The sequence below is a fragment of the Uloborus diversus genome, chromosome 2 (genome assembly GCF_026930045.1).
Source record: "Uloborus diversus isolate 005 chromosome 2, Udiv.v.3.1, whole genome shotgun sequence".
NCBI classification, from domain to species: Eukaryota; Metazoa; Arthropoda; class Arachnida; order Araneae; family Uloboridae; genus Uloborus; species Uloborus diversus.
The window spans coordinates 192,533,720-192,550,031 of record NC_072732.1 but is presented as its reverse complement, the minus strand read 5'-3'; the positions used below and the strand labels follow the sequence as shown (position 1 = coordinate 192,550,031).

General features: G+C 34.2%; 2 protein-coding genes across 2 annotated transcripts in view; both read right to left on the bottom strand.

Moving 5' to 3' along the window:
- Positions 1–16,312, bottom strand: part of LOC129216232 (uncharacterized) — a 357,849-nt gene that overhangs the window by 219,363 nt on the left and 122,174 nt on the right. The window lies entirely within an intron of this gene.
- On the bottom strand, positions 8,989–12,864 carry LOC129216737 (glutamate receptor ionotropic, delta-2-like). The gene is made up of 2 exons (XM_054850954.1): positions 11,749–12,864; positions 8,989–9,018 (listed from the first exon to the last, which is right to left on the bottom strand). Exons 1-2 carry the CDS (start codon positions 12,862–12,864, stop codon positions 8,989–8,991), a joined length of 1,146 nt encoding a protein of 381 aa, XP_054706929.1.

The window sequence follows — 16,312 nt, the reverse complement described above, 5'->3', positions numbered from 1 at the left end:
GATCCACTTCAAATGAATGCCATAACCGGTGGATGGTTCCTTATCCCATTCGGGTCAAAACAGAGACTGAAGCTCTACCACCAATGTGAGTCCACGTTTGCAAATGCTGGATGGAGCTGCGGCTGTCAGGCAAAATCCAGATATATTTATATTTCGTATTTCCCTGCAGAAACAAACAAGGCCTAATTAACTCACTGGCCAACGGGTCCGTGGACCTGGGTACCATGATTTTTGGAGCACCAAAATAGCGAAAGTTTTAGTTTTAATTTGACGGGAACCAAATAAGCAAGCCTGTAAAATAAAGCTGAAGTACAAAAAAAAAAAAAAAAAAAAAAAAAAAAAAAAAAAAAAAAAAAAAAAAAAAGCAGATACTGTGCTTTACCTTCCCACGAACGGCAGTCGGAATGTTTGATTGTTTTTTTAGTACACAACAGATGCGCAAAGAATATACGATTTTTCTTGTGAATAGAGGGCAGAATTTTTTATCAGGACCTGGTTATCACTTTGGCTTGATCCGCCCCTGCTTTTAAGATCCCTCCGCCTCTCGATTACTATTGGCTCAGAACAAAAAACAGACCTGGGATGCGATCAGAGAATTATAAATAGGTAAGTGTCTTATTGTAAGTCGATATAAGTACTTTAGCTTAATCGATGCTTCGGTTAATGAGTATCGGAATAATCAGTACTTGACAGTTCGGTCTCAAATTTTTAAAGAATAATCCGAGAACACTATCATTTTTGTTTATGAAACTGGTGATTTTAAAGTGTCGTCTCCTACTTTATATTTGCATTGATTTCACACTATTGTTGCGGACATTTTTGTCGCAGTGAATTTTTTAGGTCATCTAAATCCGAGTACTTATCACTACACATTGACTAGGAAGACGAGGAATGTATGTCAAATGCGTGAAAGCACTGAAGCGAAGGTGCATTAAAAAAGCAAAATCATCCCCAAGGCGAACAAACACTCGTCATGACTTCCGTCAAACGATAGAACCTATTTTTGATGAAAGAATTACACATGTGACGACGGGCCATTTACGTACGCGCTTAAATGAAGAGAAAAAAATGTCGTCTGCTTATTTTTCTTTCTTTCTTTCTTTTTTTTTAATGGTTCGATAAAGAATTTGAGAAATTTCCTTGAGAATGAAAAGTTAGTCGAGTGTTTCTAATTCTTTCAGGGTTTTTTTTTTTTTTTTTTTTTTATATATATCTGTATTTTTTTTTTTTTTAAACAGCTGAACTGATCTTTTGCCCGTTTTTTTCTTTTTTATTATTTTATTAGAAGCTCAGTGTTCAACTGAAGGAAACGGACGTCTAATTCACAAATGAAAAAAAAGAAGGTGTATTATTTACAAATTCAAAAGAGAGAGAGAGAGAGAGGAATATGGAAGAAGAAGCAATAGGAAAAGAAAAAAAGGACAAAACCATTTTTCATGTTTTGTCTCAGCGAACAGGTATGCACGAGTTCGATTTTTAGTAAGAAAATATAATTTTAACCTAAACAATATTCAATTACTTAAATTTAATATTATCATAAAAGTAGCAGTCCATCTTGAAAAACTTCAACAGAATTACTTATTTATTATTTTTTAAAGAAGTGCGTATAGAAAATACTTTCTCACTTTTATTCCTCACATTGTACTGCTCATATTTAAAGAAAATGCAGAAAGCGGGGGAAATACGCATGTCGTTGATCGATTTCGTTAACCGGTTTACTGAAATTAAAAAGACATTGATTCAAAACGTGGGGGGATGGCAGCCAAAATAAAAAGATGGGTGGGGGGGGGGAACCGTTCCCTCGTATAACTCAACTAATACGCCCCTGCAAGTAGTCATATAAAAATAATAGTTTGGCTTTTGCACTAAATTCATCCCTTTTCCCTCTCACATTAAAATATGACTGCAAAATTTTCTGAACGGAACACTAAATACAGGGTGAGACACACACGCACATACAAAATAAATAAGTAAGTAAAAAATGAACATCCAGCATTTATTTGAAATCTGAAGTCCTGAATTTTAATTATATTTTTCACAATCACGGATCTTCGGGTCTGCTGTTTTGACGAATGGAATGGAAATGGTCAAAAAATTTGCACCCGTAATATTAGGACTGGTAATTTTCTAGAATAGGTAATACGAAGCATATTCATAAGAAAAGCAATGGTGACTAGGATGCGGTAATAAAGAAAATATTTAATGCCCGGTATTCAACAGTACACTTATCATAAATATTATTTATAGCATATAACCGTTATGTATTTTTATTTCTTATCAATCTTAAACGATGGAAACTAATAATCTGGAAATTTTGTATTTCGATGAAGTTTTTCTGTTTAAGTTCATCTGCATTGATATTGTTTCCAGAAAAAACGTAATTTTACACAAAAAAACCCCCTTTTTTAATGTAAAGTCTGTTTGAGTTAAGCCCTGAAAAAGATATGAATGAAATCAAACCCGGACGATTTGTAAGTATGGCGACGAAAATTTCGCTGTCTAAATGAATATTAAAAACAACCATAGTCATAGTAATCTGAAAAAGCAGAGCAACATCAACTTTAGTCAAGTGAGGATAATAAGCAATTCGTGATTGCTCCTCAAAAAAAGAGTGGGGGGGGGGGACGAGAAATTTTCAACAATCCAATGAAACCAAGAGTGATAGAAGAAAAACATTTTATTCATGCGTATTGGAATCTTAAAACTTGCCGTTTAAGATGCATTAATGTAATATATATATATATATATATATATATATATATATATATATATATATATATATATATATATATATATATATATATATATATATATATATATATTAAATTACGTCCTTTAGCAAGGATTCATATAGTTCAATGGCGCAAATCCTTCCCTCCCCCATTTTTTCTCAACCCTCTTCCTTTTTTCCATTTTTTTAGCTCTCTTTTTTACTTTATTTTTTAAAAAATATTTTTTATTTATGTATTTATCTATTTATTTTTATCTTACAAACAAACTAAACACATAAACGATATAAAATATAAACAAAATAAAATAAATAATTTTCATTAAAAATAATTAAAAAATCCCCCCCCCCAAAAAAAAATTTTGGTGGCGCAACTTGCGCCATAATCCCCCTTCCCCTGCAGGTACCCCTGTCTTTTAGATGGCGACCTCCACCTCCAGTACGAATGCTTTCTTGGCACCTGCTTCTGTTATTGAGATAACGCATTGATCGCTGCAGCATCTCAGCTTGGATAACGCAAATTTCATCTAAAGTCACTGTTTTAACAACCAAGATATCTGGATGAGTTAAAAAGGAGAATTCATCATTTGTGTCACCCTGTTCCTCGCTCTTGACCAATATTTCGTGAAATTACGCACGATCGAATTCGCCTAATCTGCATATTTCTAACGGAAGAATTCTTTTTGCACCGAAATTCACTCAACCTTCACCCACATTTTAGCAGCGACTAAGCTTTAAAATATGCTTCTTAAAATTAAAAACAAAGGAAAAATTGCGCAAACAGCAATAAGAATTGGAACTTGTCTTTTGGGGTTTCAAGGAACCCGCATTTTCAGCGCCAAAAATGAGTTTGTAGTTGAATAGACATCCAACAATAGTTTATTTGCATGTTCCAGTCTGGCTTTGAACACTATTTGAGTCGAGCTGAAAACTTTTCGAAGATACAGTAGACTCTTGATTAACCGGAATCAGATTATCCGAAACAGTCAAAAATGTTACTACATTATTTAGAACAAGAAGAAAATAGCACACCAATAGAAAAGTTTTGAAGAATTTGTGGAACTGAATCCGTAGTAGAGCAAACAAAAAGCAGAAATAAACATCTATAATTTCATTTACATCACAAAACAATAAGCTAAACTGAATTTCTGTCATGTAGTAGTAAAAAGGGCCTGATTACAGAATAGGCCAATTAGGTCGTAGACTAGGGCCCCCGCTGTTTAGAGGCCTCAGATGGCAAAAAATTTATTTAGCCAAAGGCTTAAATTGTACTTTTTGACAGCAAAGAGGCCCCCCAAAAACATTTGTTCTTGTCCTTAGGCAGCCCGAGATCTTAATCAGGCCCTGGTTGCAAATCTCGATGAACATTGAAATCCCTCCCTTTTAAAAGTTATTATTATTATTATTATTTTGTATTAATTAATGGGCTATAACTTTTTTTTTTCATTTTGAATTATCTTTTTAAAATTTTCATCACAACTTGCAAAAATTGGATTATTCAGGACCGGTATTATCGCCTATCCGAAGCGAAGCATTTCCCGAAACTCCCGGTAAATCGGGATTCTGCGGTAAGTTTTAACCTTTCGGTTTAAAATATATTTTGCATGTATTAGAATGTAAGCATACTTGGGCAGAGATATTTTTAACGCCCCTACCCTATAAGCGTATTTCACGCATTTAAATACGAAAATACACCTTAAAAAATTTAGCCGAACGTATTTTTAAGCTTTACATACTGAATAACATTGTGAAAAATGGGGGTAAATTGAAAATTTGAATGTAAAAGTCCAAAATGTCAAAACATTTTACAGGTTAAGGAATCAAAGCAGTAATGGAATGTGGGGTAAAGTGAAATAGGTAAAATAACTTACTTTTTTCCAAATAGGAAACTTGTTTTGAAAATTACGGTACGTAAGGAAAAAATAAATGTATTTTGGAATAAAACTAGCACTAAAATATTAATTTTCACTTTTAGCATTAAAATTGTACCTTGTAGACGGGAAAAAAAATTCTCCAAAGAGATATTTTATCTTCCATCATTAAAAATATTTTTCACCAAATGAATAAATAAATTAACGAATGAATGAATAAATGAGGAGACAATAAACCACAATAAATTAATTAATATATGAGAAAAAAAGAAAGTAAAAAAATAAATTATTATTGCGAATAAAATAGTGATTATATAGGAAAATAAATGAATGCATGTATAAAATTGTGATTAAATAATAAAATGGGTGATTTGATGAATAAAGAAGTGAATTAATAAATAAAGAAATGAAAATATGAAAATAAATAAGTATTTCAAATTGAAACATGCCTAACATTAATTAAATACGTACATCACTACAGGGGCGGCATTTCAACATTTCATTTGGGGGGTCGAGTTTTTTAAACATGAATTTTCTCAGTGTGGAATAAAATGCGAGTACATTTTTTTTAAAGTAAAGTCATTAAAGAAATTCAAATTTAAATATCCACACTTTTAATTTAGTTTATAGTCAACTGAAACAAACAAGATCTTTTCTGTTATACAGAAAAGATCTTGATACTATTGTTTCTAAAGTAAATTTTTAATGCACGATTTTTGGAATCCAGAAGAAGAGGAAATCTTGGTATATTCCGTCAATATCCAGTGGCATGCTCTTGGCAGTATAGCTGAAGATGAAAGTCTTGCTTGTCCCATCATGCAAAAAAAAAAAAAAAAAAAAAAAAAATCTATAATCTTCTGAGAAACGAAAATGATCTTTCACAGTTAGCTGAGTTGATTGGAATCGGTGAAAAAATAATTGAAGCTACAAAGTTATGTTAGAAAACGCATCTTTAAAATTTTTCTCTTTAAAAAAAACCACGCAAGTTTAAAATTTGTGCTCTAGTCTTCATTTTTCATCATTGAAGTACACTGGCTCTTCGCAAAACGATTCTTTTTGCTTCGTTCAACAACTTTTACTTGTAACTGAAATATTTTATTTATCTTGTTCAATAACCTGCACATTTAATATTGAACTTAGATTTATCACTAAATCTTGTGTTAATTTCATTAGAAACTGAATGAATCTATTATTTGATACAAAATATTGAGTCGATCATTTGACTTTGCATCATCATGTGGATTTTTGTCACTTTATTTATTTATTTTTTTTTATTATGTCCAATAAATCCAAATTAACAAGAAGCTCTCAATAGAAGCTCAATCAAGAGTTCTAGCTTTAACTTTTGAAGACCATTTTGTACCTCACCCAGCAAAAGTATCTGTTGATGCACGAATTTTTTTCAAAAATAGCGTGTCTTTTGTAAGAATAAGTTTCCATTAAAGTATACAATGTATTGAACTGCTCAAATATGCCTCTTAACAGGAGGAATCAATGTTCACTCACTAACTGAACGTATATTTAAAATATAAGCGCAACAATGAACTCAAAATACCAAGAAACTTCTCGTAAAAATTGTGCCAGTCACACTGCACTGCCCTTTCACATTGGAAGCAAAAGCATCATCTTAACAGTGCACTTACAAGTATGATGCATTTAAACCATATGAGGAAATTTCTTCTTTAGTTGAAACAAACTTATTCTCCATCTATTTTTTTTATTATGAAAGTTCTGAAAATGATTCATGAATTTCAAAGTTTTTATCCAAATAGCGAAAAACACTTGCTCGTGGCTGGACAGGTCTCGAGTTTCATCAACTTTTACTAAAGATCATCTGCAGATTTATTTTTTTTAACTTCTTATTGCATATGATCACTGATTTGCGCATTAGGTAAATTGAATATCCTGATTTCTTAATATTCTGCGCAAAATATTTGGGGGTGCAACCGCCCCCTCTTGCTCCCCCTATTTGCCACCCCTGCATCACTATACGAACGTATTGACATCAGTAGATCTTAAGTAAGATTTAAAATGTAGATGGCGAAAACTTTATCATTTTAAAATAACAAAAATTACAAAATATTACAATATGAGTATCTAATTTTGAAAATGACTGGTAAAAATTGATCTTAAGATCTCTCTTACTTGTGAATATGTTTTAATCTGAATATCACTAACTCAAATATCATATGCATTTTCTGAAGAAAATATTGACGCAGAAAAACCCCCTGCAAATGCAAAAAAAAAAAAAAAAAAACTTTCGTGAGAAACGAGTATAAATTTACGTCCTGGTCAAGTGTCACACGGTGGCCTGAGCCACATACAAATATTTTCGGAGAAGAGCGGATGTTGCGAGCGCGACAAAAAGCAGTAAAAAACACGGTTTTGAAATTGGCTATCTGGGAAAAATAAGAGAAAAGCATTAACAGCGAATTTTAGAAGTTGAAAAAGTATTTCTAGATTAATGTATTGAACGGTGAACAAAAAGAAATAAATACCTTTGTGCGGAAGTGTAAAAATAATTAACGTATGAAATGCAAAAACTTGATTTTTTTTTTTCGGAAATTCGGACATCTGATATACTATTTAATGTGATTACATGAAGGGGTGCTCCGACAGGAGGTCACTGTGGCCTCCCAAAAATTTCCTTGTTCGGAAAATTTCGCCGGGCAATTCGGCACATTTGGGGACAATATTGCATTTTTATTAATGACTCTTAATGTCTCTTTGGTACAGTGGCCGCTGCTTATATGAATCACGTTTTTTCTAAACCGTTTGAATGCCATAAAGCGGCTGATTCAATTGACCACTGATTCAATAACCCGGCGTCCGCTGTATTAGCATAACTGGTGATCTATCGCTCTAATTATTTAGTTACTCAATAGATGTCTCTTTTGAAATCTATTGTTCCTTATATTACAGCTAAAGTGCCGCCATCTACCAAGTAACTAGAGTGGTAGATCCCCTTCTAATCTAAGCGTACACACGGTAAATTGAGAAACTCCCCTCCCAAAAATTCAAGTTCCCCCCCGAACCTGATTACATAACAGGATTGGGTTATAGAAAGTTGTTGACATGTGTAACTGATGAGATAATCTCCCAAAAACCGGACAGCATCGCTTCAATATTCTCTGATGGATCGAATTAGAATAAATTTTGAGCTCCAAACTAAAAAGTTCTAGCTCAAGATTGTGACTTTAGAGCCTCAATGTCGATAAATTACAAGGGTCTCTTCCTAAAGGAAAACCTCTCATCTCCTGGCACCTACCTAATGTCCCCGAAAATAATTAAACACTGCACTTTTATGACTTCAGTTTCGAAACGTTTCTGGAGGAGAGCCGCCTGACTGCCTCTCCCTACCCACTCGGCGAAAAATAGCTTAAAATGGGTATTGTCTGCATTAAATATCAAGTGATTACCGGGATCGTAACTCTCTCCTCTTCTTCCCACGTGTAAAGTCTCCAAAAAGAGCTTAAAAACAAAAGCTTTTTAACGTTAGCGGAACAGTGAATCTCTGACCCCTTCCTTTGACATCAACAAGGATAGCTCAAAATTGTGATTTTAATTCTCAATGACAAGCAATCTTTCAGGGAGAGTCCTTGTGCCTTCTCGCATCGCCTAATGTCAGGGAACAGACAAAAACAGAAAGAAAGAAAGAAAGAAAATGTATTTTTAAGCCTTAAAATTTGGAAAATTTCCGAGGGAGAAATCCCCATCTCCTCCACGAATATCTTACCATGTAGCTTAAAACTACGTTTCTAAAACTTCAATCTAAAAATACTTCTGGAAGTAGCTCCTGGATTCTGATCATTCTTCTATCGTTATCTAAGCACTCATAAAATACGTTTTTAAAACTTCCAATTCCGCTACATTTCCAAAGAGAATACCCCATTCTTCTCCATTCCTTTAACGTCGCAATATCGACAAGGACAGTCTAAAAATGAGTTTATAAAGCTTTAGTTTCGCAAAATTTCTGGGGAGAAGCTCCGATCCATTGATGTCACACAAGTTAAAACAAAATTGACTGTAATTTTTAAAAAGTATGGGGAAAGGAACCCCAACCCTCAAGCTTAATGTAGGAAATTGAAGGAAGATGGGTATGGCAGTAGTTTCAAGTCGCCTTGGAAAAATAGAATATTCGGCCAGGCAATGGATGGGGGGGGGGGAATAAAAATCACCGTCTTTTAACATCTATGCTTGTCCCTCTCTTACGCCCATGACCACACCAATTCAAAGCTAAGTTAAAGACAGGCCCAGGGGTGGATACAAGGGAGGGTCATGGGAGTCATGACCCCCTCCCCCTTAAATCATTGGCAACGGTATCCGTTCACAATGTATTCAAATAGTTTGTGAGAAAAGAATGCAAACGATTCCAGTTATCTTTTCAATTCATTCAATGATTTCAAAATGTACATTCACCTACAAAAAGAAACAATTTGCATAATAAATCACGATGGAAAGGTAATAAACGTATCTCAACTAAAACTTTTAAATGGATTTGCAGTTAAAATTTTGGAAACCTTCAATGACAACTTTTCTTTCAATTTTTTGATAACTAAGAGCATTAGTGATTAGTGGCCCATAACTTGAAAAAATGTCGTGATAATCACCGCTCTTTTGAAGTGAACGGTTGGAATTTGCAAATGTTTGAAAGCAAACACTACAAAATTGAGAAATAAGATAATTTAAATTCTTTAAATTATACTTTAAATGGTTGACGTAATTAAAGCTTACGTCAACCATGGGCGCCTGTAGGTGGGTTCAAGGGGATGCACCACTTGCACCATCTCCCCCCTCCCCCTTGGCTTTTGGATAAAAAAATAATTAAAAAACATTGCATTAATTTAGTATTTTTTAATAAAAAATAATTGTTAAAATTTAAATTTATTTTGAACAAAGGATCATTTACAAAAAACATAAACTAGAATGAGATCACGAAAAATATTAATCTCATGTTTATGTTCATGAGTGCCGGCAAGAGGTGCACTTTCACCCCAAGGTTTTAAAAATGAAATTGCTTAAAAAGGGGCAACAATCTACTTCAAAACTATAAAATATATACATCACTATTATGTCCATGAGCGCTGTTAAGGGGTGCAAGAGGGTTCACTTTCATCCTCTTGGCTTTCAAAAATTAAATTAATTACATTAAAAAGGACAATTAAATAATAAAAAATTAAACTAGAAATAAATAGCTAAATTACAAATAAATAACTAAAAATAAATTTAAAAATTTAAAAATGTTTATTAAAATTACAAATATATATATAGTAAAAATATTTAAAAAAAATATTAAAAACTAATAAAAAATTAAATTAAAAAAAACCTAGTTCTTAAAAACTTATTTATATGCGGAAGCATCCCCTGCACGTGATTCTTCCGGCGCCCATGAAGTTAACCATACTAAAACAAGGTTTTATCATGATTTTACGGAAACGGAGTCATTAAGGATCATTTCGAGCTATTCCAGTTAAATACGCATCCTTGGCGCAAAAGTCCATTCTTGAAGAAAACAGTACGGGAATGTGGTGCAAAGTGAAATAGTTAAGATGACTAAGATTTTTCAAAACAAATTGGAAAGTTGTCTTGAAAATTACTGTACATTAAGAATGAACATTGTACTTTATAATAAAACTCCCATTGAAACAATATTTTTTATTTTTGACAGTATGACACTAAATTTGCGCATGTTTATGCAGTGAATTAAGTGGTCGGACACCCAAAAGGGAAGCGAAGACCAGACACGGAGTAAGCCTTGATGCAGCTTATGTAACGATCTTGGAGGATGACTTAAAGCAGCAGCTTGTCTGTCAAGAAAGTCCGAGTTCTGTCAGATTCAGGTCTGGAGATAGTGCTGATTTCCTTCGCTCTAATCCGTGACCCTCAAGATAGTTCTTAACAACTGCAGTAGTCCATTACCATACATCAGAATGAAATCATTGCCATTAACACGAGCATATCAATCAAGGATCTCATCCCGATAGCAGTCAGAGTTCCGCCACGCAAGTCAGAGTAACCACCGAGGGATTCCTACCCAAACCATGATTCCACCACGTCTTTAACTGTGGCTTTCAGCAGTGTTAGATTGATGGTATCTGGTGCGTGTTTTTCTTTATATCAGAAAATGATATGAAACGTCCTTCAATGTGAATCTGGACTCGTCTGTGAAGAGTAAAGAAGTCTATTGCTGTTTGGTCCAAGAAACGAGGTCTCTTGCCCACAATGAGCAGGTCCTTCTCTGACGTCGGTTGAGGGAGACACACTAAATCAGCTGTTTTGCATAGAAACTTGCATTGTGCAGTGTGCAGGCGCCTTCACAACGCAGAATCGGATATTCTTATCCCTGATGCTACAGAGAGATGCTGCGGCGGAGTAGTGGTTCTTCTTCGGACCGAAAGAGCTAGAACACGATCTTCTGTAGGTGTTGTAGCTCGTAGTCGGCCTGGAATATGTTTCTAGACACATAATCTTCCGATTGATACTGATTCTAAGGCAGTTGACGACACTGTGAGACATATTGAGGCGTCTATCAACATCAGGTTTTGACTACCCGAATTTCATCCATTCGACTACCCGCAGACTTGACGACTCGGAAATATGACTTCTCCTAGACAGACTCTACTGACTTTTTTCAACAAAACTGCCAACAACAGTTGAAAACCAACAACATTTAAACACAAAATTACAAAAGCATGACATTTGCATGTTTTTCTCTCACCTATTACGGTCGAGTTTCGACCTACGCAAGGGATGCGTTTCGAGATCCCCGCACGAAAGTCAAAATTTGGCGTTGTGGAAAAGGGTAAGTGAACAAATTTTTATAAACATACACAATTATTTTAGACACAGACCATGATGAAAATGGTCGTAACAACATAATAAAAGTCATTTTTTGGTTCATCTTTAAAAAATACACAAGTGCAAATTTTCAAAAGTTAAAGGCAAGACACAACCCAACTTTTGCAGGCGAGTAATATCAGCTTGAGCCTTGAGATATCTAAATATAAACTTGCTTCCATGAAATATTTAAAATTTGTTTTCCTTCTTTGTTAAATTATTCTTATTTTCTTTTGACATTTTGTATTTCAAAATTTCAGAGAAGAGTGCAAGAAAAGACAAACCGTAGCCGAAAAGCAATGCTAGAAATACCTGCATAAAATCCTCTACTGATAAAGAAAGTTTGACATCTGTTTCATAATCGATTTTCTCAGATTTTTTAAACATGAAATCATTGAAAGATTTTTCATAAAGTCCGCCTTCCGTTATTCTACGGATTATTTTATTCAACTTTTTAGCACAGGAGAAGTCTTTCCTCATCGCCACGGCAACTTGAGTAATATGAAAATAGTCATCCGGTATGAGAACACTAGTAGGAGGAAATTGCTTAGTTAAAAACTTGAGCAATATCATGGCAGCTCTTTCATTGAACACTACCCTTTTAATTTCATCAAAAGTTGATGAAATAAACCAATCGTTCTCTTCAATTGATTTTCCAAGAGTCTTTATTGAAGCATCCTTACTTTGAGCAAGCAGTTCCACCAGAGATGAACCCTTGGCCGTGTAGCACTTATAAGTTCCACTTTGAACTGCTTCAGTTAGATCAGAAATGCTACGCAAGCCAGAATCACGCCTCGGTATTGTAAGCAAAGTTAAAAGAACGGCAACGTAGCTAAATTGTATGATCATGAATGCCATAACGTACGTTCCGTACAAAATTCTGCCACTTAAATGTCGAACGCTTTGAGCATCAATTCTAAGGGAAGCCAATCGAAAGAAGTTCAATAAAATTGAAACTAACGAAGAATCTCTATCAAAAACCCTCCACACTATAGTAACAACTAAAAGAACCGCCAAGCATAGAGTTATCCACAGCGATCCAGAAAACGGTTGGAGAATAGCTATGACTCTGGGGAGCAGTTGAGGGGATCTGGTCATAAAGACGTGGGCTACCGTGTCGTAGGCTGAGGAAAAATCAACAACAGTCATTCTCTTTTCAGTGGGTGCAAGACTCCCAAGTCCAATGTCTGCCTTATTTTTCTGTAGCATTCCGATGAGTCCTGTCCAACTTCCGTCGGCCAGAACTCGACCCCATTCGTTATCTGGATTGAGAATTATCTTGTATCTTGGTGCGAAGAAACGAAGTAAAATTTCAAAAAGTTCGGCTTCGTATCCACCTGTGATTTTCACTTCTGAGTTGGATTGATCTACTTCTAATGTGATACCTGCTGGGTTTATAGCTACTCGCACATCGATGTCACACATCATCTTTTATCACTTATGGTTGAATATTAATTAAAAGATTCGAGAAGTTTCTGATATATTTCACTTGTACTCGTAAATTGTTTTTAGGTTTCAGTTCCCAGAAAAAAAAGTTGTCCAAAATAAGCATCCCTTATTATTTAAGAAGATGTACGAGAGAGAGAGAGAAACGTAAAATTGTCTTGAAAAATTGAGAGTTTCTACCATTAAAACAGAAACAGATCAAATTATAGCATATATATAGCACACTGACAAGGAAAGTGGTGACACAACTCAAAAAAAAAAAAAAAGACAGCATTGCAGAAAATCAAGGTTTTACGCAATTTAATCTCAAATATTTTACAATGCGAGCAAAAAAAAAAAAAAACTATATTGTGATGTTTACTATGGTTAGTTTTTGTTGTCTAAATTTATAATGCATACTTAAAGTTCGAAAATTTTCCATCTAAACTATGAAATTTTATATGATGTGTCGATTATATCGTTTTTACGCCACCATACGTACCAGTTACGTAATCTAACTTAGTGCGAGTTTTATGGCAAGAAAGAGTGTTAAATTTTGATTTTAAATCAATAGTTAGCACGTTTTCCCCAAATTCTGAGTTGTGTCACTTTATTTGCCCGGGTGCGATATGTTCGTGGAACTAGAACAATTATCGTTTTTTCGCATACAATTTCATAAATACATTTTGAGTGGTAGTATGTTTTTTGGCTAACTAATGTCAAAAACTAATGGTGCTGTCGGAATCAGATGTTTTATGTTCGTGTTATTTCAAACAGGTTTGATTGATGAAATTAGCAGAATGAAATAGCGAGTGTTTTTTTTTTTTTCGTACGCAATCAACGTAGTACGGCCAACAGTAATAGTAAAGAAAACGTATTAAGTCAAAATCATTCCGAGTTATTTACATCAAAAAGAATAATAAATTGAAGTTAGTTTATGAGTTATAGTTAAGGTAGTTTTTAGGTACATGAGAGTCAAAATAGAACACGGACAAAATTAGAGCACTAGGTTTTGGGACCAAACATTATGGTGACAATTCTCTCAATAATCGAAATCTCTCCTAATATAGTTCAGTCACTATTCCTGAGGTGCAAATTTTGTTAATGCATAACAGTGGCGTACACAGGAATTTTGTAAGGGGAGGGTCTAAACCTCATTCTCATCTCACACCCAATATGACGTTAAACATATTGACTTGATTATATCGATTCTCCATTTAAACAATAAAAAAAAACTATTGAATAAATAATTAGCATTATTTAATGAAATATAATTAAAGAAATTATCAAAAAGCAAAATAATTTAAGCATTTAGTTTTCTCATAATTAAAAAACGATTAAGCAAAGCAAATTCATCATTGCAGAATCACTGTATGATTATAGAAGTTCATAAAATCTCATTTTAATCTGTCATTACAAAACTAAAAACATGGTTATTACAGTGTATCCATGTATAATCACCATTCTCTTGTTTTAGACAATTCGTTGTAAAAACAAACATTATTTTTAAAAATCCTTACATTTTTTAAGATTTTATTTTTTACTTATTACAACTGAAATTATTGTTACCTTCGCTTGAAATTATTAAACGGACAAAATACATAGGATCGTAATCAATTGGGGGCAAAAGCAAGACCTATGGGAGGGGTCCGGACTCCCTGGACCCCTCCCTTGTATGCGCCACTAATGCATGCTATTAAAAAAAGTAAGCAAAAAAAGGAAAATTTATGAAATGTTGTCATAACAGGCAAGTTCATCCAACAATTCTGAAAAAAACTTCTTATACTGCGTAATTATATCTCAGATACAGTCAAACTCTCAATAACTCGAAGTCCCAAGAGACCGGCTAAAACCTAGGAAACGACCGATGCATCGGCGCCGATGGTTCAACAATTTAGCCATCGGCATCGGCGGCCGATGCTAACTTGCAGGAAACATCGGCCCATCGGCCTTAAAATACATCGAAAAGCCGATGGAATTGGCCGATGTTTTTGAAAAAAAGGACCTTTGCTGTTTTACTTTTTAATACATAGTAAAGGGAGTTATTATTTTCTTATAAAATTTTTTACTTGAATTTCAGTATGAATTTCTATTTTATCATCCCTGAAGGAATTTTTAATTTTGCATTCAGGTACAAACAAGCTAATTATTGCGTCGTTTCTTGCAGCTGGATGTACGTATATATCTCTCATAAGTCATAACTCAAAAATGGTAAACTGTAGAAGGTTAAATTCTCGCATTCGGGGTGTGCGTACGTTCCAGTTGTGCACTTCCCTTTTGTTTTCGATCGGGTGCTCTAAAAGCCAGTTTACTCATTTTTTGTGGCTATTAATTACATATTTCAATGCAAAACTACTATAGCGTCTCAGACTGACGATCATTTGGTGATATATTGCCGAATAGGAGAACATGGAAACAAATATGAGATGGCGAAACCGGTTTTTGGGTCATTTTGCTAAATTCCCGTTGAACCGACGGTAATTTTTAATTTTTTGATATTTGTAATAGGAATCACAGTAATGCAGTCTTTTCTGTATCGCTTTGGTGGAGTTACAAGTTTGGGGCCCGTTGAAATACATTTTGGGGCGCTATTTCTCTATCACAGAAGTTGTAAAACATTTATCATAAGCATTTTTGTAACTCCAACGGTGCCCCTATGGTTATGGGGCCTCTCGTGCAATTGCACCATTTGCTAAATTTTAAATCCGCCACTGCACGTCAAAACAAACTCGGGTGCAAGTTTTAAAAGGTTTTTTCTGGCCATGTTTATGATTATTTTGAACTCTATTTTTTACGACTATTTTTTCAATTTCCGAGAGCACTTGCGTGCCCCTCCTCCCACTCCCTCAATTTCTAAAATTAAACTCTAGTTGTACTTCTGAGTTGTTTAAAACTAACACCATTCATAAAATTAGAGATTTGTTTTTCAGACTTTATCTATTGGTTTAGAAAGAATTTAGAGCATTAAAGTAACAAACTGATTAAAGACCTTTTGAATGGTGACATAATTCGGAAATCAAAGGGACTTTTGAATTTTTCCTTCGGAAGTGCTGAAGTAGATTCAGAAACTCTTCCGAGGCGTTGGTGGTAGCGGTTCTGTACTAAGAAAATGAGGCCGAAGTTGGTGCCGAAGTGTGAGTTACTCCAAAATCAGAGGGTGACCCCCCCCCCCCCTCCCTCGTCGTTTCAAGCATTTCTTAAATATTTAGCGATTATTTATTTTGGTCAAGAAATGTCATTTTGCGTATTTCTCATACTTGTTTCACCTATATTTCGTAATGCGCCATCTTTTTTGCATCATTAATAGCGATCGATTTTTTGTTCTGTTGTAAGTAACTATTTTTTAGTATTTATAAAAAATCAATGAATAAGTTATTTTCGTTTTTTATAGAATAGTTTCAAGGATTTTCTATCATGCAATTTTTTAAATTTCAGAAAATTATTGCTAAAT